The sequence below is a fragment of the Leptopilina heterotoma genome, unplaced genomic scaffold (assembly GCF_015476425.1).
Source record: "Leptopilina heterotoma isolate Lh14 unplaced genomic scaffold, ASM1547642v1 Lhet_42, whole genome shotgun sequence".
Classification (NCBI taxonomy): Eukaryota; Metazoa; Arthropoda; class Insecta; order Hymenoptera; family Figitidae; genus Leptopilina; species Leptopilina heterotoma.
Window position 1 is genome coordinate 2,016,680 of NW_025111078.1, and position 25,797 is coordinate 2,042,476.

The following is a 25,797-nucleotide window of genomic DNA, read 5'->3' on the forward strand; positions in this document are numbered from 1 at the left end:
TTTTATATTAATATTTGTATTAAATTTATTAAGATGAAAATTAAATTTTAACTTGATTTAAATATTAATAAGTTTAATTTATTAATATTTAAATTGAAATTATAAATTCATTGAATTAATTTATCGATTTTGTTAATGTCTGAAATTTAAAAGAAATTTTATTTTCTATATATTTGGAATATTTGGAAATAATTGAAATTTAAATTAATAATCAATTTCAGTTTCACTAGAAAAGAAGTTAAATTATAAAAGTGTGATCTAATTTTTGTCGAATTTTGTACAATTGTGTACAAAACTGGATATAGAAAACCATGTGAAATTTATTTATGAAATTAAATATCACTGGTTTATATTATAGCTAATTTACATTGTATGAACTTATATTTATAAATAAATAAAGTTTAAAACTTCCTTCTCGCGCTTTTTTTCCTCTACTTTTTTAATGGTATTTTAAAAAGTTTTATTATTATTTAATACTAGCAAATGCGGTTTTTATTTATTATTATTATGCAAAGTAGAAATTTTTTTCTACAAATAAAAATTTTTATTTACAAATATTAATTTCAATTTTGGAATAATTTCAGATTCAAAAATTAAAAAAAAATTCAATTACATATTAACTAATTTACCTACTAATTAAATGGAAAATTTAAATATACAATTTTTTTTAATTTTAAAAAAATTCTTCGTACGAATTCAATTATTTTTAATAGAATTTTAATAAAATGTCTCAAAAGAATTCAATTCTTTTGAAAAATTAAACAAAAATTTTCGCAAAACTACAATTATTTTTAAAAATTTTGAATAAGAGAATTGAAATATTTTCAATGCAACTTTAATTGAATTCCTAAAAAAATTCAATTATTTACGAAAATTTTAATTGAATTCTTAGAAAGATTTCAATTATTGTCAAAATATATTTATTTTATATATAAAAAAATTATTATTATTATTATTATTATTATTATTATTTTATATATTTTTTTTATATTTATTTTTTATATATTTTTCACTAAAATTTAATTATTTTTAAGAATTTTAATAAAATTCTTCGGAGAAATTCAATTACTTTGAAAAATTTGGATAAAATTATTTATTAGAATTGAATTATTTTCATAATTAATCAAATTCTTCGAAAAAATTCAATTATTTTCGAAAATTGAATTCAAATTCTTCACAAAAATTCAATTATTCTAAAAAAATTTTGATAAAGAGAATTTAAATATTTTTAATGCAACTTTAATTGAATTCCTCGAAAAAATTCAATTTTCGAAAATTTAATTCTTAGCAAGATTTCAATTATTTTCATAATTTATAAAAATTTTACGCAGGAATTTAATTATTTTAAAGAATTTAATTTAAATTTTCTAAGATAATTGAATTTTTTTCGAGGAATTTACTTAAAATTACTTATGAGAATTTAATTATTTTAAAAGAATTTTAATAAAATTCTTCGATTATTAATATAGAAGAAGATAGGTTAAAGAAAAATTAAAACTTTTCTCCATTTCTATTTTTTTTATTATTATCAATTAAATAATCAAATAACAAGTCATTTTCACTTCATCGATTGTTTAACATTCTCCTCGTTCACCAAAACAAAAAAAATCTATTAAATATTTTAAAATTAATAACTACAAAATATTTACAAAGTTGTTAATAAATTCTTCTTTTAATTAATTGTTCTTCCACTTCTTTCTTTCTTTCTTTCTTCATTTTTCTTTTTTGTACCGTAAAATCTTTACAAAGAAGAAAAATTCTTCACTTAGACATAATTTCTGCAAATCGAAAAATTTCCTTTTTTTATTTGATTTTCATGAAAATAAAATTTAGTTTATTTAATTTTTTGTTTTATCAAAGAATTTCTTTATTTTTGTTACACGTTAAACGATTAACAAAAATTACTCCCTTGTGTCAAAAGGAAAATCAAATAAATTTTTTTTTGAAATTTTACATTAAGTTTGAAAGTTATTCCTGTTAGAATGAAAAATATTAATAATAATTATAATTATTATTATTTGAAAAATTACGTATGTTAATTACAATTATTATTTAACACATAAGTGAGTTTTCTTCTTGTTTTCTATTTTTAAAGTCAACTAATTTTCTTTTTAATTTGCTAATTAATTATAATAGCAATAATTTATTATCGAAGATTTTAAAAATAGTGAATAGCAAAAATTATGTGAATTTAATCAATAATTGCTGTGATTCAATTTAGAAGATTTGTTCTTTTACTTTTAGTCGTTTATCACAATTTTCCATTTTTTTCTTTCTATTTTATTTTTTTCTTTCTATTTAATTTTTTATTTTATTTTCACTTTTTATTTCTATTTTATTTTCATTTTTTTCTTTCTATTTCATTTTTTGCTTTCACATTCAAATATCTATTTTTCAACTCAATTTTTATTTCATTTTCAGTTAACAATAAATTTTTCTATTCTTTCATTTTTTGCTTTATATTCTCATAAAATCACAAAGTTCATAAATCTTTAAAACAAAAACAATTTTAAAAAATCATTTTTAAAAATAAATCAGTGAAATTTTAATCAATTTTCATAGACGGTTTACTTTCTAAGGCATTTTTGAAATTTATCAATAAATTATAGAACATTTTCTCGTATACAATGATTATTTTAGAAAAATTGATTTTAAAAAATGCAAAGTTTCTCTATATCCGTAATTTTTCATTTTGAAACAAATATATTTTCTCTTGATAAATTTTCTCTAGATCATAATTTTTATAATTAAAATTTGAAAATTTGTAATTTTTTAAGCAAACAAACGAATTACGATAAATTTAATAATCAATTATCAATATTAGTTAATTATTTTTCATATTATCACTTTTTGATATATTTTTCAAAAAATTGAATCACAGCTTTTTACGAGAGAAAAAAAAATTGTAATCGACAATTCGCTCTTGTAATTCGACTTTTTCGTTCTTTTTTTCCGTTTTTTTTTCCTTTTTTTTTGCTTTAATCCATTTTATATTTCGTTATAGTAAGAATGTGGTGGTGCAACTTTTTGAACGGGTTTCGGTCTCAGAATAGAGGTGAGTTCAGTGAGAATCCATTTGGTGGCTCGCAATACCATAAAATGAACGGCAAATTGAAGGACAAGAGCTCCAAAACCTTTATACAATCCAAGTGGTCCTTCAGTGGCAATTATTGTCCGATAACAATCGATAGCGCCACTGTAACCAGTCAATAATGGTCTCACACTACGTCCAGTGTCTAAATTATCAATAATCGTCCGTGTGCCTTGTAAATGTAACCTATGAATAACAGTTTCAAGTGGATAGAAAACAACGTCCGCGGCGCACATTGATACCAAAATCGATTGCAATTCAATATCCTGCACAGCGCTGTCCGAAAGAATGTCTCGACTGTACGCACCCTGAAAATCAAACAAAAAGAATCGAGTAAAATTTCCATTTTTTCTCAAAATTCGCGTATTTGCTTTTTTCATTGAACAAATTTATTTAATCAATTAATTTTGTTATTCAATTAATTTTCAAATTAATTAAAATTTAGGTATTCAATTAATTTGGTAATTTAATTAATTTGTCTACTAAATTAATTTTATCATTAAATTAATTTGTCTACTAAATTAGTTTGATTATTAAATTAATTTGTCCAATAAATTAATTAAATTTACAAATTTAATTTGAATTTATTCAAGGATAAAAGCATTTTTTAAAATTAATGAAATTTAATGAACATAATTGGAAAATGTTGAAATTGATGAAGAAGATTTCTTTTTTCTAGAGAATGAAAAATTACTTTTAACTCCTGAATGTGCTTTCGTCGAAGATGCATCATACGACTGCTGACTCCTCTCACAATGAGAGTAAAGAGATATTTGACAACTCCATAAGCAATTGTGGGCGGTATTAGAGCGTAAATGGGAATGAGTCGACCTTTTGTGCCAACCTCGAGTAAACGAATCGCCCCATCGCGAAATACATCCAAAATTCCTGGTTTTTCAGAAGCAATTTCCGATTGTACAGTTTCAACGAGTGACGCCGAGTAAAATGGAGTTACCAGTCCAATTGAAACACTGTAAACAAATTTTCTACATTTAGAAATTGAGAAGGAAAATTAGAGAACTAAAAATAGAAATTAAATTAAACACAGAAATTAATTTAAAAACAGAAATTAAATTTGAAACATAAATTAAATTGAAAACAAATTAATTTAAAAACAGAAATTAAATTGAAAAGAAAATTAAAATTAAAAACAGAATTTAAATTTAAAAGCAAAATTTAAATTAAAAGCAGAGTTTAAATTTAAAAAACAGAAGTTAAATATAAAAGCAGAATTTACATTTAAAGCAGAAATTAACATTTAAGAAATAAAAATTAGAATTAAATTGAAAATAAAAATATTACATTAGAATTTTATGAACTAAATTACTTTTCTTATTTAGAAATTAAAAATTTCTTTTAATTCGAAACTAATTGATAGTTATTATTAAATACTGTCAAAGTATTTAATATTCAAACAATGTGGAACCAAAAACAAAAAAATAGTAAAAAGTGTGATTTAAAATGTAATTAAAAAATTGAATAAAATTTAAGAAACAATTTCTATTTTTTGCAAATTATTATCTTCGTCTTTTCTTATCGATTCAAATGATTGGCAATTTTGATTCAATGTATACATTGAAATTGTAATAAAAAATATTCACAATAAATTCAAAAATCTATTATTGATCGTAAATTAAATTAGAAATTTTGGGAATAATTGAAATTTATAAAGAATTTTCTCAGAAATTTTGAAACTGACTAATTTATTTGAATTTTTGGAAATTATGGAGTTTTTTTTATTAATTTTAATTAAAAATTCTATAGAACTTTATGAAAACTTTGGAAAATTATTAAATTTGTTAGATAAATTTTAATAATTATCGAATTTCTGAGAAGAATTTTTTTATTTATAAAAATAATTTTCAATTCTTGCGAAAAATATAAAAAGTAATAAAAATAATTGAATTGTTTCTAAGAATTTTATAAAAATTTCAGAAAATAATTGAAATTTATAAAAGAAAGATTTTATCAAAACTTTTGGAAATAATTGAATTTTTTCGAAAAATTTTGTTTAACTTTTAAAAATTCTAATTGAATCGTTCAACAAATTTTATTAAAATTTTATTTTGAAAATAATTTAATTCACGACAAGGATTAAATTATTTATAAAATTAATTCAATTCTTAAGATGAATTTTACAATTTTTTAAAAATAATTGAATTGATTTCAGAGATTTTTATCAAAATTTTTAGGAAATAATTGAATTTTCGGAAGGTTTTTATCAAAATTTAAAATAATTGAATCCTTTCGTGAAATTTGATTGAAATCGTATTGAAAATAATTGAATTACAGCAAAGAATTTTACTATTTATAAAAATAATTGAATTCTTCCAAAGAATGTTATTATTTATGCGAGAATAATTGAATTTTTGCGAAATATTTTATTAAAAAATAACCAAATAGTAGAAAAAAATTTAAGACTTCTACTTACCATTTCAAGAGAATATGTTGTCCAAAGGCTTTCATTGAACTATTACATGTTATTTCCCTGAAAGAAAATTATTTATTTTAATTTACTTGTTCTTAGTTAATTATAGAATTTATAGGTATAAATAATAATTATGTTTTCGTTTTATTTGCCTTATTTAATAATAATTATGTAAATTAATTAATTATACAAGTATCTAAATAATAATTATACAAATTAATTATTAATATGATTAATAAATAAATTTACTAAATAGTTATTAAAAAAGTTATAATAAATTAATATTTAAAAGTTTAATTACTTTGGCCATGGTGTGATTTTTGAGACTAAATCTTCAATCGCTAAACTCAATCCACGAACGAGTAAAACAGATCCAATTCCTTTCCATAAAGTATTGAGACCTTGCGTTTGATGTAAACGAATAATCACCGGTATCAATGTAATTGGCACTAGATGATATTTCGTAGCGACAGGATTCACTTGACATTGTCTTCTTATTACAATAAATGGATGAATCAACAAATTTTCTGTTATTAAACTCGCCAATCCACAACCTAAACCTACATATTTTTTTACAGCAACATCTGAAAATATATTTACATATTTTCATACGAATTTATAATAATAGGTAAATTTAATAAAGTAAATTAATAGTTATGCCAATAAATAAAAATAATAGTAATAATACTTATATTAAAATAAAAATCTAATTAAATTAAACTAATCAATTAATTTAAATTTAATCTTAATAATTTGTTCTCGAAACAAATTTTCATTTTTTTAATCCAAAAAGAAGTTTTCCTTCAACTTGACGAGAATATTGGCAAAATAAACAAGTAACTAATTTTAGATTGAAATAAATAGTATAACAATAAATACAGTTTTTTAAAAATAAAATTTAAGACTGATATAAATAAATTAAATAAATTTCGTCATAAAAGACATTAAGAATTGAATAAAAATAAAAATAAATAAATAAAAATTATCTAATTACCATCAGCGGGCGGAGAATCCTGAGCTACCAGTGGATGCATTACAGGAATATCTAGAGGACGAATAACCTCTCGTCCATGATATTTTGTTGGGAATTCCGCACTACCTATTGACGATGCATCCCAAGGTACATCTACTTGTCGTCCTCGATAAACCCTTTCATAGCTCTCAAGTCCTGCCATTACTTTTTATATCAATTATAGAAAATTAAATAATCACTGACAATTACTACTGGGAAATAAATAATAATACAATAATTTCCTCCTCATAGCGAATCAATTGAAAAATTTGCAATATTTTCTTCGCCGCACGCAAAGAAAATAGACAAAATTTTGTCTCTTCGTCAATTGAGAAAATAAAGAGGCTTCTCTTTTCCCTCTCTTATGTCTTATTTTACGCGCACTAGATTCTAATTACTTAATATATTACATATTATAAAAATTGAAATGTTTTTAAAACCTTTTAAACCTTTTAAAAAACGGAGTATTCCTTTACGGCAATAATGTGAGACTTGAAGTTGTCTGCGTAATGCGATTAAATGACACGCAGGTTTGCCAACATGAAAAGTGGACGACACAATTACAGTCACTGTGAATGACACTTAAGACCTACTTTTGCAATTTCAACTCTTTTTTAAATAAAAAATTAATCTAATTTGTACTTTTTACACTGTTTTTTTAATTTGTAAATATTAAAAAGGTTTAAAAATTAAAAATATTATCATTGAAAATAATTTCGAGAAAAAATTTTAACTTCTCTAGTCTGGCAGCATTGTTTTCAGTCAGGTGTGTTTATGATTTGTAATGATTTCTGCTGCCAAGTGTCAACGTGTTAAGTTTTTATTAAATTAGTAATTAGAAAGTTTAGAATTAACATTAAAAATGACTTTATATCATTTTGGAAATTGTCTTGCTTTAGTATACGTGCCATATTATTTAACATATAAATATTCAGGACTGTAAGTAATTTTTATTTAACTGAACATAACCTCAAAATTATAAGAAAAATGTATATTTTAAAAAAGAGAAAGAAACTTATTAAATTGTTCTCTTTTTATTATTAAAAATTAAAGATCTGAATATGGGGCATTTTGGAAATGTATTCAAGCAGGAGGAATATATATTTTTACTCAACTTATTAAAATGCTGGCACTTGCAACATTTTTCCCCACGGCAGATAATGTTGGTCAGGAGGGCTTCGATCTTCTTGGTGTAAATATAAAAATTACTCTTTTCTTATTTATTAAAATTTTTATTGAGTTTATTAAGTAAGAAACAAATGAACCAAATACTGAAGAAATTATAAATTTATATTTTTTCAAACTATTATTCAATTTATTATGTTATTATTATTATTCATTATTATTATTTTGCAAATTAAACAATTTTGTATTTTCAAAAATTTTAATTACAGTCTTCTTAAAAATTCAATTATTTTCGCATAAATAATAAAATTCTACGAAGAAATTCAATTATTTTTATAAATAAGTAAAATTCTTCACAGAAGATCAATTATTTTTAAAACAATTTTAATAAAATTTTTCGAAATCCTAATTCAATTATTTTTTAAAATTTTGATAAAATTCTTCGAAACAATTCAATTATTTTTATAAATAATAAAATTCTTCTCTGGAATTCAATTATTTTCAATTACTTTTGTAATAATATTTATCTAAAAATTCAATTATTCTCAAAAGTTTTAATAAAATTCTTTGTAAACTTCAATTATTTTCGAAACAATTTTAATAAAATTTCATAAAAGGATTTATTATTTTTTAAATTTTTCGAAAAAATTCAATTATTTTCAGAAGTTTTAATAAAATTCTTCGAAACAATTCAATTATTTTTAAAAATTGTAAAATTCTTCTCAAGAATTCAATTATTTTTAAAAATAATAAAATTCTTCTCAGGAATTCAATTATTTTCAATTACTTTTGTAATAAAATTTATCTAAAAATTCAATTATTCTCAAAAGTTTTGATAAAATTCTTTGGAAATTTCAATTATTTTCGAAACAATTTTAATAAAATTTCATAAAAGGATTTAAGTGTTTAAAGACAATTTTAATAAAATTTCTTGAAAGAATTCAATTATTTTAAAAAAAATTTTGATAAAATCTTTAAAAGGGATTGCAATTATTTTCAAATTTTTGCCGATAAATATTTTGCATCGAATTCAATGATTTCCAATAAATTAATTTTCTATTTCAAAATTGAAAACACATTTAAAAAGTTATTAAAAAATATTCGGTAATTGGTACATTTGCATTAGTAATATAATCACTTGGCATGGAAAATTATAATTCTGTTTATAGAAAATGTGCTTTCAGGAATTTTTGAAATCCTCTATAGATCTTGCGGATTTAGTCGGAATACTTTTGGTTTTAAATGGAATTCCTGGTAAAGGACACGCGAAAGTATTAACCGCTGGAGTCGGTTGGGCAGGAGCAGAAGTTTTATTAACGCGATTTCTCCTGCTCTGGGTCGGTGCACGTGGTGCAGAATTCGATTGGAAATATATTCAAAAAAGCCTCGAATCAAATATTAATCTTGTAAGTAATTTTTCTTCCTTCAAAAATCTGAAAACACTTTTAAAAAAAAGTCAGTATTCTCTTTGAGAATCAAGGGGGCAAGAAGTCAGTATTCTTTTTAAAAATCAGGGAGAAAAAAAACAAATTTTTGCGAGAATTAAAATTAAAGGAAAATAAAATTTAATTAATTTGTCAAATTAATTTAATTATAATGGAAAAAAGTTTTTTTTTCTCGAAAATGGAAGTTTTTAATCGAAAAGGAAAAGAATTTGTCAATTAAAAGCAATTTTTCCTTTTTTCTTTCAGATTCAACATATAACAACTGCCACATTGGTTTGGTTGTGGTCGCGACACGATTTACGACGTGGTTTAGTTCCAATTGTTGTCAGTATGCTTTTGCTAACAGTTTATAGACCATTAATTCTCGATTTTCTCACGTCCGTCATTATTGCCGGCCCTTGGCTAATGCTTTTTATAAAAGCCTTCACAACATTATTCTTGGGAGCGACGACTCTTCACATGTACGCGGGACTCGCTCATTCCATCGGTATTTTTTAAAGAGACAAAAATAAATCCGAAAATCGAGAATAATAATTATTTTCCCTCCTCAAAAAAAAAAAAAAAATGAGTCAGAGAATTTAATTATTCCAAAAATTGTAATTTTTTAATAAAATTAATTTTAAATAAATAAATGCAATAAATTAATTAAATAAATAAATATTGTCTACTAAGTAGAGAAGGCGTCACAATTGTATAAAAGAAAAATAAAGACTGTTCAATATTCTAAATTCTCCTTCAATTCTTTTCGATTTTTGTTAATTCACTTATTTTCAATATCTAGTATTATCATAAAATTTCGCAAAAGTATTCAATTAATTAAAAAAAATTGATAAAATTCAATTATTTTCAAAAATAATAAAATTCTTCCCAAGAATTCAATTATTTACATAAATAATTCTTTGAAAGAATTTAATTTAATTTAATTTCAAGTTTAATTTTTCGATAGCTACTTTTTTTTTACTACTTTTTGAGTTTTAAAGCTACTTTTTTCTACTTTTTTAAAATTAATTATCAAGTGCAAAGTCTGAATTAAATTGAATAAATTATTTAAAACTAAATTCATGAATCTTAAATTCTAGTGAAACGGAGAAAAAGAAATATTCTAATTTAATGAAATGAAAACAATCTTTTTATTAACATATTTGATCAAAACCCTCAGATTTACATTTAATACGAGCTTTGAGAATAATTCTATTATGTAATTATTGATATTAATATAACTGTGATTCAGTCTTTTGCTTAGCATAATATATAACATGCCCAGCACGGAAAATCGATCAATTTTTTTGTTAATTATATTTTTAATGACAACATTTTTTAATAATGAAATATAAACATTTCGACAAAAAGTTAAGAATAACACCACTGTTTTACACATATGAAAAAATTAACTTTAAAAAAAGAATAAACAATAAAAAATCAATTTCACTCATGCAATTACATTTTCTGTTAAATACATTTTTACATTCTCCAAAAATAAAAAAAAGGACTGAAAAATAGTTCAATTATCAAAAATTATTTTTTTCAATTATTCAATAATTAATTTTAATTATTCTTTCAAAAAAAAGTATTTTTTATCAAATCTATTTTAACTTAATTCTAATAAGTGAAAGTAGAATAAATTATTTTTTTTTCTAGAGAATATGTAACCGCAAGAGTAGTGTTTTGTTAAAAATTCGGTAATAATCTTGACAGACAATCGTTTACGGTGGAAAAAAATAAGTTTAGAGAAAAAAATAATCAAGTTGTTGAGGAAAATAAAAATAGTTTTTACACAAGACTACGGAACGTAGTCGTGACATTTTTTTTTCACACAAGAATTCCGATAATTTCTTGATGAAAAATGCCATCTTCAATTACTTTTTTTTTTAATCCTCCTCTTGAGGAGAAAAAGAAATATTCTCTTTCGAATAATATTCTTACCGATAATTTTTAAGAAGGAGAACATTGTGGTCTTGTTGCTGATTCTTCATCGTCTGATGAAGAGCCGCTATTATTTGATGAGGTGTGCTCACTCGAAGACTCGCGGAGATCCTCGTCTCCTCCCCGATAAGGTAAAGTATATCTACTTCTTCTGAAAGCTCTGCTTAAATTCTGTTCACAAAAAAATAGAAATATTTTAATATTAGCAATCATATTTGTAAAATTTGAAATTAAATTAAATATAAAATAAAACCGAATTCGCTATAAGGTAAAAATAATTTCGTGGTAAAATTTGAATTTGAATCTAAATAAAAAATAATTTTTCGGATGAAATTAGAATTTAAATCTAAATAAAAATAATTTTCTGATAAAATGAAAACTTCTGTCTAAATAAAATAATTATTACCATGAATCTCTCCGACTGACGAATACGTCTTAATAGAATCCACAACATTTGTCCATCATAGGCATCCGGTTCATCTCGTAATTCATCCGCTCGATTTTTCAGATTTAATTTCACACACTGGAAATAAAATTCCAATTAAATATAAACAATGTTCTATAAAAATTATTTTTGAATCATTCTATTCATAAAAATTCTAAAAAATAATTGAATTTGGAAAGAATTGCAATTCTAATTTTTAGAAATAATTAAATTTCAAAAGGTTTCTCATTAAAATTATTTGTAATTTTAATTTCTGTGAAAAAATAAACAATAAGTTTTTAAATATTTGTTTAATGAAAATTATTCAATTTTTGAATTTAAAATAGAAAAAAATTTGTTTTTTTAAATGTAATTATAATTTTTTAAATATAATAATTGAATTCTTGAAAATAATTTTAAAAAATTGAAAGTAAATTAAATATGTAACAATTTAGTCAAATTTCATTTCAATTGTAACGAAAAATTTAGAAAATAACTAAATTTTACAAAAAATTATTCTATTTAAATAATTTAATTTCTCGTTTTTGAATTCTGATGGGAATTAATTTGAGAAAAAATGTCAGTTAATGAAAAAGAAATTAAAAAAGTTTTAATTACTTACACTTTGTAAACCTTTCATGGTGAATGTTACATCACCAGAAGCCTCCCACACCTTAACATCGTAATCTAATCCACTTGTTGCCAAAACTGGAACGGACGGATGTGACTCCATGCAATTTACCTAATTTTTAGAAGAAAATTTAATTCTTTCGACAATTAATTCCAATTAAATATCTCTAGAAATTACAGAATATTTTTTCCCTTTTTAAAAAGAACATTAAAAATCATATTTCATCAAAAATAGATGAAAATCAAAATTAAAAGTCATTAAAATTGCAGACTTCGCACTCGATAATTAATTTTAGAAAAGTGTTCTATATTTTATTTTCCTCACTTTTTCCTAATTTTCATCAAAAATATTATTGCGAAAAAATTTTATAAAAATATTAAAAAGATTGAATTGAATTGAATTCTTCATAAGAAATTTATAAACATTGTTTTAAATAATTAATTTTTTCGAAATATAATAAATATTATGAAAGTTTTATTTTAAATAATTGAATTCTTGTGAAAAAAGCTATTTGCACAAATAATTTAATTTTTTGATTAATTAATTTAAGATAGTTTAAAAAATAATTGAATTTCTTCGATGAGTTTTATTATTTATGAAAATAATTGAATTTTGGATGAATTTTATCAATTTTTTTTTATAATTGAATTATTTTGCCAAATTTTATGAAAATACTAAATATTGAAAATAATTGAATTTGATTATATAATTTTTCAAAATAGTATTTTGACTTTTAGTTTTAGCGAATTGAAACTAATGGAAATTCTAAAAAAAAGAACAGAAATAGTGCGAAGCCTGAAATTGATTTAAAAAAACAAAAATTAAACTTGTTGAATAATAATTAAGAAATAATTTTTTTTACCACTCCTTGATTGTCTCCCAACATCCATTGAACAATCGATTCCGTATCTTTGTCCCAAATAAAAATATTCCCACAATCCGAACCAGAAACAATGTATTCACTTTTGGGTCCGAAAAAATTCACTCCTTTCACTGGAAAAGAAGAAAGAAAAAATTAGAATTTCTTTAATTTTTATTTTAGTTCCAATAAAATAACTTTTTTTTTCTTTTTCTTTTTGCAGAGCATTACCAGTGGCATTATTCCTGTGACCCTGATATTTGTGTGCATAATCTCCAGACGGATGTGGATATAATGTGTCGAAAAGATAAATATCCTCGTCATTATAAGACGCAAGAATTTCCGTTCCATTGTAATTGTACAAAGCGCATGTCACGTATTCAAGTTTATTTTGCGTCTATTTTGAAAAAATACAATTTAAACTTGATTAAAATATTCTTTATATTTTTTAATATTTAAGTTTCTTTTCTTTAGCATTTTCTATATTAAATATTTTTTTTCACATATAAATATATCTTTTAGAATTAGAATTTAATTATGTTGTCCCAGGAAACTAAAATATATTAAATATTTTAGTAAATATATTTTTAATCATATAAATATATATTTAATTTAGAAAATTTTTGCTATAAGAAATAAACGATTTTTTACCAAATGACTTGGACAGTATTTGTATAAAGGCGAAGAAACTTTTCTCCTATCAAAGACTTGAACTGTTTGAATTCGGCCTCCGACGCAAAATTCATAACTGTTTAATGGATGACAATTAATGCTGTACAACTGAACTTCCTCAGACTCTTCTTTAACCACCATTAATCTACAAACAATTATTATAATATTATTATGAAAAAAGCGATAGAAAAATTTTTTATTATTAGAAATAAAAAAACCTTCGTGGTCTTGATTCACGAATATCAATCGAAAGTATTTTTCCATCTTCACCACACGAGAGAACAACGTGTGGCATTTCCTTATGCATTGCAATTTTGTGAACTGGTCCCTGATGCGATCCAATTCTACGCGATTTTCCAACGGGAAGTTCAAGTAAACGAACATGACCGTCATGAGCGGCTGTTACCATTAAACTTTCCCAATCTAATGGCATCCATTTTGCCTAAAATTAATAAATTCTTATCAATTATTTATGAATTGTTAAAAATTCAAAATTCAAAAAATCATAATTCGTATTTTTTTTTTTGGCAAAACAAGAAAAAGGAAAAAAAGTTTCATTACCTGAAAAACATTACTCCTGTGGCCGGTGTAAAAGGTAAATTGCTTTTTCTCAGTGGCCCAATCCCAAATATTGACTTTTAAATCATCGGAGGCACTTGCTAAAAGATTTCCCTTTTGATTGAAATTTAAACTATTGACGCAACCCTGAAATTTTTTTGAAAGATGTGAATAAATTTTTTTTTTAAATAAAAATTAAATTTCGCTGGAGTTACGATTTTAGGAAAGAGCAATAATCCTATTATTGACCTAAAATTGATTAGTAAGGACTCTTAGCCTATCCAAAAGAGAGGCAGGTCAGCAGCTGATACTTATGTTAGTCAAGATTTTTTGTTAACTTATATATATTTTTTTATTCACTACCGAGACGCTCCTCTTTTTCTCATCACCATAAAGAAAATATTTTTATTAGAAAATTCTACTAGAATTCAATTATTCTCATAAATAATAAAATTCCTTAAAAAAATTCAATTATTTTCCAAAATTCAGATAAAATTATTTTTATAAATAATAAAATCCCTTCAGAAAATTCAATTATTTTCAAAAACTCCAGATAAAATCCTACGCAAGAATACAATTATTTTCATAAATAAGAAAATTCTTCGCAAGAATTAAAATATTTCCATCAATAATAAAATTCTTCAAAAGAATTCAATTATTTTCATAAATAATAAAATTTTTCGGAGGAATTCAATTATTTTCAATACAATTTTAATAAAATTTCTCGAAAGCATACAATTATTTTTTAAAAATATTAGTTAAATTCAATTATTTTCAATAATTCTGATAAAATTCTCCGAAACAATTCAATTATCATTATAAATTGTAAAATTCTTAGCAAGAATTCAATTATTTTAAATACAATTTTAATCAAATTTCTCTAACATGTTCAATTATTTTTTAAAATTGTGATAAAATTTTTCTAAACAATTATTTTAAAGAATTTCAATAAAAAATCTTGCCAAGAATTAAATTATCATTATCAATTCAATTATTTTTTTCAAGAATTTTTAACTAAAATTCTTCTTTAAATCAATTATTTTTAATAATTTTCGAAAAACTCTTTGGTAAAAAATCTAAAATTGTCGAAAATTATCAAAAATTCAAAAATCCGAATTTCTTAAAATTCAACATTTTTTCTCCTCTTTTATGGCATTTAGCTTCAATATTTTTGTGCTCTTGGAAAATACTTTACTTATTTAATAGTCTCGACTCTTTGGTAAAAAATCTAAAATTATCGAAAATTATCAAAAATTCAAAAATCCGAATTTCTTAAAATTCAACATTTTTTCCTCTTTTTTATGGGATTTAGCTTCATTATTTTTGTGCTCTTGGAAAATACTTTACTTATTTAATAATCTCGACTCTTTGGTAAAAAATCTAAAATTCGAAAAAATTCGAAAAAATTCAAAAAACCGAATTTCTTAAAATTCAACATTTTTTCCTCTCTTTTATTGGATTTAGCTTTATTATTTTTGTGCTCTTGGAAAATACTTTACTTATTTAATTGTCTTTACTCTTTGGTAAAAAATCTAAAATTATCGAAAATTATCAAAAATTCAAAAATCCGAATTTCTTAAAATTCAACATTTTTTTCTCTCTTTGATAGTATTTAGCGTCATTATTTTTGGGCTCTTTAAAAACACTTTACTTATTTAATAGTCTCGACTCTTTTGTAAAAAAATCTAGAATTATCGAGAATTATCTAAAATTCAAAAATCCGAATTTCTTAAAATTTAACATTTTTTCTTCTCTTTTATGCCATTTAGCTTCATTATTATTTGAATTTCTATTTAAGAGAAAAAATGAAAAACAGGAAAAATTTAGAAACTTTTAAAAATTCCATACCATTTCCATGATTTCCATGATTTCCAGATTCTGTAGGAACCCTGTTTATTATTTATAAAGATAATTGAAATTTTTGTGAGAATTTTATTAAAATTTTAGAAAATAATTGAATTCCTAAAAAGAATTTTATTAATTAGAAAAATAATTAAATCTTCGTAAAAATTTTATTATTTATGAAAATAATTGAATTCTTGCGAAAAAATAAATAAAAAAAAAAATTGTAAATAATGAAATTCCTGTGAAATTTTTATTGTTTTTTGAAAATAATTAAAAGTTTGTGTAGAATTTTGTTAAGTTTTTTTTTAAATAATTGAATTCTTTTGGAGAATTTTATGAAAATAGATATTGAAAGTCATTGAATTGAGGAATATTTTTGTGAAAATAATTGAAATTCGGAGAAGAATTTAATTATTTCTACAGATAATTGAATTTTTGATGATAATTTAGAAAAATTTTTTAACATAATTGAATTTCTGCAGTCATTTGTAATTTTTTTGAAAATTATCCAAATTATATCGTAAAATTTACGAACTATTTATCTTTTTTGAATGAAATTCGTATTGGTAGATTAATTTCATTTTCTTTTTTTAAGAAATCTAAGAGAAAACTATTTACCTGATGTTCATTTAATTTACATTTCAGTCTTAATCGTTGAACGGAACGAAGTGAACCATAAAATCTGTCGGCGAAATCTGGATTTCTGCCAATTTGCCGATTAAATAGTTCCTTTAGTACAAAGCATTTGGATTTTGGTGTTGCTTTTTGCATAATAGATGTAGCGACGTCCAACTCCTCTTCACTGGCTGTTGTCCATTCGTTCGAGTCATCTTCTTTTTGTTTTTAATTTGAATCAAATTGTCCAGAGTAGAGTGAATAAATTTTTTGTGTGTTTTTTTTTAAATTTAATTCGTGTCACCAAGTAAACAAAATTACCTCTGATATCTAATAAAGGACTACTTCCTCGTTCCGGTGAAGGATGGCTTCTTTCTCTGTCATCGTCGTCGTCGTCGTCATCTTGCTCCACTGCGTCATCAGAATCCTGCGTCGAATCATCATCAACATCCTCATCTTCATCATCATCATCACTTTTCGATTTTTCTGGAAATTTAAAGTTAAAAATGAAACTGGAATTCAATTGAAATTGAACTTGAATTCAATAAAAATTAAACTAGAATTCAATTAAAATTTTAAATAAAATGAAATTAACATTAAATCAAAATTCAAGTTAAAAAAAATTCTTCACAGGAATTAAATTATTTTCAATAAAATTTTTGAGAAGAATTCAATTAATTTTAGTACAATTTTAATTAAATTCCTTAAAGAAATTTAATTATTTCCAATAACTTTTTAATAAAAAATCTCTTGGATAAAATTCAAATTCTTTTGAAAAATGTTAATAAAATTCTGCGCAAGAATTAAATTATTTCAGATTATGTAAAGATTGTATTAATTATTTGTATTTTGCGGTATTTTGTATAAAAATTTGTAAACTTGAAATAATTTATCACCTTCGCTGGCAGCACTTGATTTTCGCATTCCTGAAGCTTCGCCTAATTCTTCATCAGCTTCGGAACTATTTTTATTCCGATAATATCGCTTTCGAACACTTGATTTCAATTTTGGAAATGAAATATCACATTTCGATGCTGAACATTCGCCTACTTCCGAATCGAATTGTGATTCAGACAATTTTTGTCGCTTACTTGAATCTTCATCTGAACTTTCATCCGTTTTCTCCATGGAAATTCCACTGTCTCCGCTTATTTTTCCTAAATCGATACACACAGAGAGAATATAATATTATATTTTGTAAAAATATTTTACAAATTTTTATTATTATAAAATACTTTTACAAAATTTAATATATATATATTCTCTCTCCGTGTAATATTATTGTTAAAAAAAAAGAAGAAATAAATGTCACTTGTGGTCACTTGTGGTCACTTGTTTATATTCACCAAACGAATTTACCTTTTGATTTATTTCTTTTCGTTGTACTTTGCTCCGATGAGGAAAAACTCGCGGCTTCTGACTCCAAATTATCTTCCTGGAAAAAGGAAAATTTTTATTTTTTAAAAAAAGGAAAGAAAACAACAAAACAAAAAGAAAGAAAAGGGCAATTTTTATTTTTAAATATAAAACGTTTATTTACCTCATTTTTAGAATTTGATTTCTCGGACATTACACCAGCGACTTGTTCGTCATCTTTTGATTCGTCCACCAAATTATCAGAATCCATTTTTCTTGATTTATAGCATTTATAGTGTGATCATCACTTTATTAATCTTAATATCCTGGCGATAAATACCAACGAAAAATATATTTTCCTTTTTTCAATTTTGAGGTTATGAAAACGAACTTTTTTGCCAGTTTCACAAAAATAAGAATTTTATTTAGTATATAAAAAAAGAAAAATACCTAATTCTTGTACTCACTTTTCATGAAATATGCTGATAAATACAATGTAATCCTTTTATAAAGAATCAAGAATTTAATGTAAATTTAATTATATATGAAAAATACAAATATTTACCTATTATTGTGACCTTAAAGACGCAGATGATATAAAACTGTCAAAAAGAGAGAACCGAGTAAAACTGCATTCGGTATTTTATTCTCCTTCTCGACAGACGTTAACAATTATTTTTATTTTTAAATCATAAAATTCAGTAATAAATTTATGAAAATCTAAACTTTCGAATGATTATATAGATAAGTTTTACACTCTAAACTCTAGTTATTATTTATATATAGGAAAAAAAATACATGACAAGTAACAACAAAAATACGTTTTGCAAAAAATTGCATAGTTGCAATTTTATTGGATGGGAATTGGAATCTTTTCAGCCAATCAAATTTGCTTATTTTCGATATTTCGATATATCGAAAGAATTCGAGAGCAATAGCAGCGCCTCTAGTGACGACTCTTAGAAACAACTCGGTTTATACACAGAAATTATTATCGATGATTCCAGTTTTTCCATTATATTTTCCAAATGTTTTTGTAAAAATCAAGTTTAAATAAAAATCTCAGCAAAATGAGAGAATCAGGCAAAATTCTCTTCACTACAGTCGAGTGTCTAGTGAAGTTTTAGTGATACAAAAAAGAAAGACGCTAGTGATTGTTTTTTGGGGAAAATCATAACAACAAAGGGAATAATTTTCCTTCTGTCGAGGGAAAATTGTATTTTTTTTTCTTTTGATTATTAACAAATTAAGAGAAAAGAAGAAGATTGATAAAACCTATCAGTATTAAAATTCAATAAATGGCCCTTTTATTTACTAGTATGTGGGACTCTACTATGTTCCTGAGCACTCTAACCCCCAAATTTTATGTTGCTCTTACCGGAACATCATCTTTAATATCTGGACTTATATTAATTTTCGAGTGGTGGTATTTTAGAAAATATGGTACATCATTCATCGAGCAAGTTTCTTTAAATCACATATCACCGTGGATTAGCGGTGGCGATACATCAACTGATGGAAACAATTCCAGGTTCTTTTTTTTATTCTAAATAATAATCAATATTTTCGATCTCTATCGCATTTAAATTATCGCCTATATTATTTTCTTCCCTTCTCTTTATATTGAAACTGAATTTATTAAATTTCAATTTTTTTAAAATTCTTTTCGTTTTATTTTGATAGTTTTGATAATTTTCGAATTATAATATTTGAAGGTGAAAATTTTTTAATCATTTTGTATATTGATTGGTAAATTTTTATTTTCCAGCATAAGCAGTACAAATTCCTCGAATCAACAAAATGTACCTGAATGCAAAGTGTGGCGAAATCCAATAAATCTATTTCGAGGCGCCGAATACCAAAGGTTTTATTGGGCAACAAATAAAGAACCCCTAACTTATTACGATATGAATTTATCGGCACAGGATCATCAGACATTTTTCACATGCGAAGGCGACAATGGAAAGGCCGAATATGAAATAATGCAAACAGCATGGAGAGAACGAAATCCAATGGTACGAATAAAAGCCGCTCACACGGCACTTGAACACAATCCAGATTGTGCACCAGCTTATATTCTATTGGCCGAGGAGGAGGCGACGACAATTCTTGAAGCTGAAAAAATTCTCAAGCAAGCATTAAAAGTTGCCGAGAATAATTATCGTAAATCACAAAATACACAGCATCAGGGCTCGATAGCGGAGGCGATTCACAGGCGAGACACAAATGTCTTGATTTACATTAAACGACGACTCGCGATGTGCGCGAGAAAATTGGGAAAATTAAAGGAGGCCGTGAAAATGTTTCGCGATCTCACCAAGGAGGTGCCACCAATTATGAATGTTTTAAATATTCATGAAAATCTCATTGAAGCATTGCTTGAAATGCAGGCGTACGCTGATGTTCAGGCAGTTTTAGCAAAATATGACGATATCAGTTTACCGAAATCGGCGACAATTTGTTACACGGCTGCTTTATTGAAAGCGAGGCTGGTTGCTGATAAATTTTCCCCTGATATCGCCAGTAAAAGAGGATTGACCACCTCGGAAATGTCAGCTGTTGAAGCTATTCACAGGTATTTTGATATTTTTTAAAACTTATAGTCAACAGTTGCGGTGTAATTAAAAATAATGAAAAATTGAATTTTGCAAAAATTATAATAAAAAATAATTACAAGAATTACTTTTTAAAAAAAGATATTAACATCAATATCTGAATAATTTCAGATTCAAATTCAACATTTAAAAAATTTAGTTATTAAGTATATAATTAATTATTCTTGTTCATTATTTTCAAAATTTTAAAAAACATTTTTCACAAAAATTCAATTATTTTTCCAAATAACATTCTTTGGAAGAATTCAATTATTTTTATAAATAGTAAAATTCTTCGCAGAAATTCAATTATTTTCGAAGTCAGGGAAAATTCAGGGATATTTATTTAAGTAACTGGAAAAAATTGAATTTTGGAGAAGTTACAAACGATTGCAGAAATGCAATTATTTTCAAAAGTAATAAAATTCTTCGCAAAAATTCAATTATGTTCAGAAATTTAAAAAAATTCTCGTCAAATTTCAATTATCTTTAAAAATAATAAAATTCTCCTCCAAATTTTAATTATTTTCAAAAATTTTAATAAAATTCTTTGCAAAATTTCAATTATTTTCAAAAAATTTTTCTCAATTCAATTTTATTTAATATCTACAGTTTTAATAAAATTTTTCAAAAAAATTCAATTATTTAAAAAATTTTTTTTTGATAAAATTCTAAGCAAACTTCGCAATAATTCAATTATTTTCATAAATAATAAAATTTTTTACAAGAATTCAATTATTTTCATGAATAATAAAATTCATCATAGAATTTCAATTATTTCTTGAAAATTTTATTAAAATTTCTCGAAAAAATTCAAGTTTGTAGATAAAATTCTTTATGATAATTTAGTTTCGAAAAACATTCATTTATTCAATAAATTATTTATTTTTTTATTTAAATAATTGGATTCTTGTAGAATTTTCCAATAAAAATTTATTTAAAATTAGTTTAAAAAATTAAATTAATTAATTTAATTAAAATAATAAATAATAATAAATAATAATTAGTTAATTAATTAAAATTAGTTAAAATTTGAGATAATAATTGAATATTAAAAGCATTATAGCATGAATTTTTAAAAATACATAATTGAATTCTTTCGAAGAATTTTAACAAAATTTTTGAAAATAGTGACATTTTTCGAAGAATTTACTTAAAATTGTATTAAAAATAATTGAAATCCTGTGAAGAATTTTATTAATTTATGAAAGTAATTGAATTCTTGCAATGAATTTTTTCAAATTTTTTTTTAAATAATTGAAATAATGTAAAGAATCTTATAATTTATGAAAATAATGGAATTTATGCAACGAATTTTATTACATTTTATTTAAATAATTGTATTCTTTTGCAAAACTTGTATTAAACATGTAAATTTTGAAAATTTTTGAATTTCAGCGAAGAATTTCATTATTTGTGAAATGTACCTAATTTAATTCTTGCAAAAAATTTTTGAAGATAATTTTATTTTTCGAGAAATTTATTTAAAATTGTATTAAAAATAATTGAAACCATGTGAAGAATTTTATTATTTATGAAAATAATTGAATTCTTGCTTAGAATTTTATTATAATTGTTGTAAATAATTTAATTTTTTTTTTGAAAAATTTTATGGAAATTAAAATTTTTATAAAACATGAAGATATCAATCACTCCGAGTCTTCGACTCGGAGTAATTGATATCTTCATGTTTTATAATAATATTCTTATAAGTTGTTGAATTTTAAAAATGTTTGAATTTGAATGTTTTGAAGAATTTTAATTCCTATGGAAAAATAATAATGAAATATTTATTTAAAAATTTAGTTATTGATGTTTGCGAATAATTTTACAATTTAAGAAATTCGTAAGTAAATATAATAGAATGTTTTTTTGAGTATCTAATAATTTTTAGAGTGAATCAGAATATTCTTTATGGTCACGGAAAAAGCGAAAATTTTGTCTGGAAATCAAGGAAAAATAAAATTAAATATTTGTGGTAACCCTGAATTAGGAATTAAATAATGACATCTTTTAAATGATTTATTTTTTTTGAATTCCAGAGCCGTGGAGTTTAATCCTCACGTTCCAAAGTACCTTTTGGAAATGAAACCACTAATATTACCGCCAGAGCATGTTTTGAAGCGTGGCGATTCAGAGGCGATTGCTTACGCCTTCTTTCACTTGGCGCACTGGAAACAAATGGAGGGTGCACTTAATTTACTGCATTGCACGTGGGAAGGCACATTCAGAATGTTACCCTATCCATTGGAACGTGGACATTTATTTTATCCCTATCCAACATGCACAGAATGTGCAGATCGTGAACTATTGCCGGCATTTCACGACGTGAGTGTCTATCCAAAAAAAGAGTTACCATTTTTTATTTTATTTACCGCCGGTTTGTGCTCGTTCACTGCATTGGTGGCACTATTAACGCATCAATATCCCGACACAATGGGTGTTGTTGCACGTGCAATGCTCGCCTGGTTCTCTCTTCCATTCTACTATGTCAAATTTATTTAAATTTTTCAAAAATAACTCTTATTGTGATATATTCCTATAGTGCGCGCAATTTCATCATTATTTTCGAGGGAAAAAAAATTATTAATTAACGTTCAATTCATTTTTAACGATTCGTTATTTTATCAAATTTATTATTAAATTACTTATGAAAGTAATAAATTACACAAAGTAATTACACAAGGTGGGCATTTCCACGAGAATAATTGAATTTTTCGCTCAAATCACGTTATTATATTAATTAATTATAATTAATTACTTTAAGAATCCGGTAAATAAATTCTGTGTTTGAATTTAAAAACTCGATTATCTTCTTTTCTTTATTTTATTTTACACAAATTTATTTACTTTTTCGTCGAAATGCCCGAGTAATAAATTATTGATGAAACGATTATTAATAATTACTGAATTGTTAATTAATAATTAAAATATATAATCTATGTGAGAATAGGTTCAAAGGAGGATGACATTCTTTATTAGAGTTTACAAAAAAAAAATGTTATATTGAACAAATTGTGTTAAGATTATTTTGAATTTTGTTTTGTATTCTACATTTCTAAAATGTAGATAGGCACAAGATTTGCTTTGAAAGCTGAATGAACAATGAAAAATGAATTCCATATTTTATTTTATTTTTTTTCAGGACTGACAATACTCTTGTATTTATTATTATTATATTATTATTATTATTAATATTATTATTATTATTTATGAGCGAGTTAAGTCAATCACAATTCCATCAAAGATAAATTGTACAAATTAATAAAAAATCCATGTAAAGAATAATATTTTCTTTTCTATTTCACGAAAGAATTTAATTTTTTTTTCTTAATTCGTTCTAATAAAAAATTGAATTATAATTCAATTATTTTCTAAAATTTTAATGAAATTCAATAATGAAATATTTAATTTTAATTTTTAACAAATACAATTATTTTAAAAAATTTTAATTAAAATTATTAAAGATACTTCATTATTTAAAAAAAGTTCAAAGAAATTCCTCAAAAACAATTTAATTAGAATTTTCAAACATTGAAAATTCGACGATTTTCAATACATTAATTTTCTTTGAAAAACCCGCCAAAGGTTTGGAAATTCATTTCATTTGTCGAATTTTTCACTATAATTGAAATTTGTTTTGGTTCTAGTAATAATTAAAAATTTGAAAGTGTAGTATAGAAATTATATTTTTATTTAAAAGTTTTAATTTTCATTTAACATTTGTATCATTTCTAAACTTCCATCTTCTCGTACTTTTAAAATTTGTCTCAAAGAATTATCATTATTTTCAACTAATCTATTTTCATCCGTCATTGATATACTTTGTGAATCTTGATAATTTTTTAATTGTTCTTCCTTTTGAATATGTTCATCTTCAATTAAATCCGACAGATTTGATTCAATATTAATTTCATCCTTCATCAGAATATTTTCAACCTTTGAAATTTGAACGGGAAGTGAAATTTCTTCTTTTGCGTTCCCTCCATCATCTTCAAATTCTGTCGGAAGAAATGTATTTTTCCTTTTAAAATTTTAATCTAATTATTAAAAAAAAAATTTCTTACCTGTAACATTTTCGTTTGTTTTTTTCATTTTCTTGCAACAGTGTGAATTATTTTGTTGACTATTGCCAAGAAATTGAACACCACATTTATCGCAATTAATTTTCTTATTTATATGCTGTCTGAGATGATGAATCATAAATGTCTGATGATTAGTTGAATATCGACATTTGTCGCAGGAAATTAATTTTTTATTATCTGTCGCTGTTAAATTGTTGAGAATATTTTGTTTCTTTTCTTTAGTCGCGGTGACTTTTAATTGTTGTGTTGATTTATTAATTGAATCATTAGTATTAAGGTCAGCATTGTCAAAAGAATATTTACGTTCCAAATAACGTAGAACATTTCCTTTAACTGTTTTCATTTCCATTTCTAAACGATCTAATGTATTTATTAAATTTGCACAACTACGGCAAATAATGTCTTCCTCTGATATGATAATCATGTATCTTTAATATAATTATTTATTTATATTTATTATTTTATAATATTTGTTGTGAATGAAAAAAATAGAGAATATTAGAACAACAGAAAATATAAAAATATTACCTTTCTCCAATGAGTTCTCCTAATTTTTCAATAACTCGAGTTCTTGTACTCTGAGTTTTACACGAGGCGAGGGTATAATGTTTACCCTGCACTAGTGAATCGCAAACAAAACATTGCAAAATACCAGAACAATCGTTATTGCTTTTTACATTTGTTGACAATTCATTGGGAGATTTATCTTCCCGGCTATAATTTTGAGCCGGTTGAATAAATAATGAGTTTGAATTTTCCATATTTTAATACTGTCACAGTAATTGCAATTAATGAGAAAAATGAAAAAAAAACAATGTTTATTTTACACTTTTAAGGTTAGAAAAGTAAGTCATTCATTTCATTCATTTTGACTATGTTTTACTATCTTTATCATTTTTATAAACAAGGAATTGAAAATTCGTTAAATTACTGATTTTTATTCTCACTAGGCAATTTTCTTTATTTTTCTACAACAATAAAAGTGTAATTCTTGTAATTTCTCTTTTGTTTATTATTTTAAGACCGACATTTTTAAAGGTTGCGGCCGGTTTCCACGTGTGACATATGGGTAAAACTTAAGAGGCATTTTCAACGATCCTTCTCATTGGCTGTCATTTCTGGTGATTTAAACTT

At 23.7% G+C, this 25,797-nt stretch overlaps 5 protein-coding genes across 9 annotated transcripts; 2 read left to right on the plus strand and 3 right to left on the minus strand.

The window, feature by feature from the left end:
- Positions 1 to 2,828: 2,828 nt before the first annotated feature.
- Positions 2,829 to 7,032, minus strand: LOC122506564 (solute carrier family 25 member 46-like). The gene is made up of 5 exons (XM_043618827.1): positions 6,514 to 7,032; positions 5,821 to 6,103; positions 5,523 to 5,579; positions 3,786 to 4,062; positions 2,829 to 3,399 (listed from the first exon to the last, which is right to left on the minus strand). The coding sequence occupies exons 1-5, from the start codon at positions 6,692 to 6,694 to the stop codon at positions 2,989 to 2,991; spliced, it is 1,209 nt and encodes a 402-aa protein (XP_043474762.1). The 5' UTR covers positions 6,695 to 7,032; the 3' UTR covers positions 2,829 to 2,988.
- Positions 7,033 to 7,274: 242 nt separating this feature from the next.
- On the plus strand, positions 7,275 to 9,829 carry LOC122506565 (transmembrane protein 147). Its single transcript, XM_043618828.1, has 4 exons — positions 7,275 to 7,470; positions 7,585 to 7,723; positions 8,841 to 9,062; positions 9,348 to 9,829. Exons 1-4 carry the CDS (start codon positions 7,394 to 7,396, stop codon positions 9,597 to 9,599), a joined length of 690 nt encoding a protein of 229 aa, XP_043474763.1. The 5' UTR covers positions 7,275 to 7,393; the 3' UTR covers positions 9,600 to 9,829.
- A 378-nt stretch (positions 9,830 to 10,207) lies between these two features.
- Positions 10,208 to 18,798, minus strand: LOC122506566 (DDB1- and CUL4-associated factor 8-like). Of its 5 annotated transcripts, none has more exons than XM_043618833.1 (14): positions 18,550 to 18,798; positions 18,169 to 18,310; positions 17,988 to 18,063; positions 17,525 to 17,785; positions 16,950 to 17,114; positions 16,632 to 16,843; positions 14,172 to 14,315; positions 13,829 to 14,052; positions 13,590 to 13,755; positions 13,170 to 13,335; positions 12,942 to 13,072; positions 12,071 to 12,190; positions 11,431 to 11,547; positions 10,208 to 11,195 (listed from the first exon to the last, which is right to left on the minus strand). In XM_043618833.1, the coding sequence occupies exons 2-14, from the start codon at positions 18,253 to 18,255 to the stop codon at positions 11,034 to 11,036; spliced, it is 2,031 nt and encodes a 676-aa protein (XP_043474768.1). In that variant the 5' UTR covers positions 18,256 to 18,310; positions 18,550 to 18,798; the 3' UTR covers positions 10,208 to 11,033. The 5 variants fall into 5 exon arrangements, with proteins under 5 accessions (XP_043474768.1, XP_043474764.1, XP_043474766.1 ...); XM_043618829.1 differs by having other exon boundaries at positions 16,632 to 16,846; XM_043618831.1 differs by having other exon boundaries at positions 16,632 to 16,846; positions 18,169 to 18,374.
- Positions 18,799 to 18,930: 132 nt separating this feature from the next.
- On the plus strand, positions 18,931 to 23,866 carry LOC122506567 (protein ST7 homolog). The gene is made up of 3 exons (XM_043618834.1): positions 18,931 to 19,515; positions 19,753 to 20,559; positions 22,621 to 23,866. Exons 1-3 carry the CDS (start codon positions 19,283 to 19,285, stop codon positions 23,081 to 23,083), a joined length of 1,503 nt encoding a protein of 500 aa, XP_043474769.1. The 5' UTR covers positions 18,931 to 19,282; the 3' UTR covers positions 23,084 to 23,866.
- Positions 23,867 to 24,249: 383 nt separating this feature from the next.
- On the minus strand, positions 24,250 to 25,712 carry LOC122506568. The gene is made up of 4 exons (XM_043618835.1): positions 25,611 to 25,712; positions 25,192 to 25,433; positions 24,646 to 25,091; positions 24,250 to 24,579 (listed from the first exon to the last, which is right to left on the minus strand). Exons 2-4 carry the CDS (start codon positions 25,422 to 25,424, stop codon positions 24,284 to 24,286), a joined length of 975 nt encoding a protein of 324 aa, XP_043474770.1. The 5' UTR covers positions 25,425 to 25,433; positions 25,611 to 25,712; the 3' UTR covers positions 24,250 to 24,283.
- Between the last annotated feature and the right edge of the window lie 85 nt (positions 25,713 to 25,797).

Bases quoted from the DNA above. Each gene is read 5' to 3' on its own strand.
- LOC122506564 (XM_043618827.1), bottom strand. From the start codon at position 6,694: ATGGCAGGACTTGAGAGCTATGAAAGGGTTTATCGAGGACGACAAGTA. The intron at 5,580-5,820 runs GTAATTAAACTT...ATTTTCTTTCAG, and splicing joins AAAATCACACCATGGCCAAA to GGAAATAACATGTAATAGTT. The intron at 4,063-5,522 runs GTAAGTAGAAGT...ATTTGTTTACAG, and splicing joins CAACATATTCTCTTGAAATG to TGTTTCAATTGGACTGGTAA.
- LOC122506565 (XM_043618828.1), top strand. From the start codon at position 7,394: ATGACTTTATATCATTTTGGAAATTGTCTTGCTTTAGTATACGTGCCA. The intron at 7,471-7,584 runs GTAAGTAATTTT...TAAAAATTAAAG, and splicing joins ACATATAAATATTCAGGACT to ATCTGAATATGGGGCATTTT. The intron at 7,724-8,840 runs GTAAATATAAAA...ATGTGCTTTCAG, and splicing joins AGGGCTTCGATCTTCTTGGT to GAATTTTTGAAATCCTCTAT.
- LOC122506566 (XM_043618829.1), bottom strand. From the start codon at position 18,255: ATGGATTCTGATAATTTGGTGGACGAATCAAAAGATGACGAACAAGTC. The intron at 14,316-16,631 runs GTAAATAGTTTT...AAAAAATTTCAG, and splicing joins GTAAATTAAATGAACATCAG to GGTTGCGTCAATAGTTTAAA. The intron at 11,548-12,070 runs GTAAGTAATTAA...TTTTATTTCCAG, and splicing joins CCATGAAAGGTTTACAAAGT to TGTGTGAAATTAAATCTGAA.
- LOC122506567 (XM_043618834.1), top strand. From the start codon at position 19,283: ATGGCCCTTTTATTTACTAGTATGTGGGACTCTACTATGTTCCTGAGC. The intron at 19,516-19,752 runs GTTCTTTTTTTT...TTTATTTTCCAG, and splicing joins ACTGATGGAAACAATTCCAG to CATAAGCAGTACAAATTCCT. The intron at 20,560-22,620 runs GTATTTTGATAT...TTTGAATTCCAG, and splicing joins GCTGTTGAAGCTATTCACAG to AGCCGTGGAGTTTAATCCTC.
- LOC122506568 (XM_043618835.1), bottom strand. From the start codon at position 25,424: ATGGAAAATTCAAACTCATTATTTATTCAACCGGCTCAAAATTATAGC. The intron at 25,092-25,191 runs GTAATATTTTTA...ATTATATTAAAG, and splicing joins GGAGAACTCATTGGAGAAAG to ATACATGATTATCATATCAG. The intron at 24,580-24,645 runs GTAAGAAATTTT...TTCTTCCGACAG, and splicing joins AACAAACGAAAATGTTACAG to AATTTGAAGATGATGGAGGG.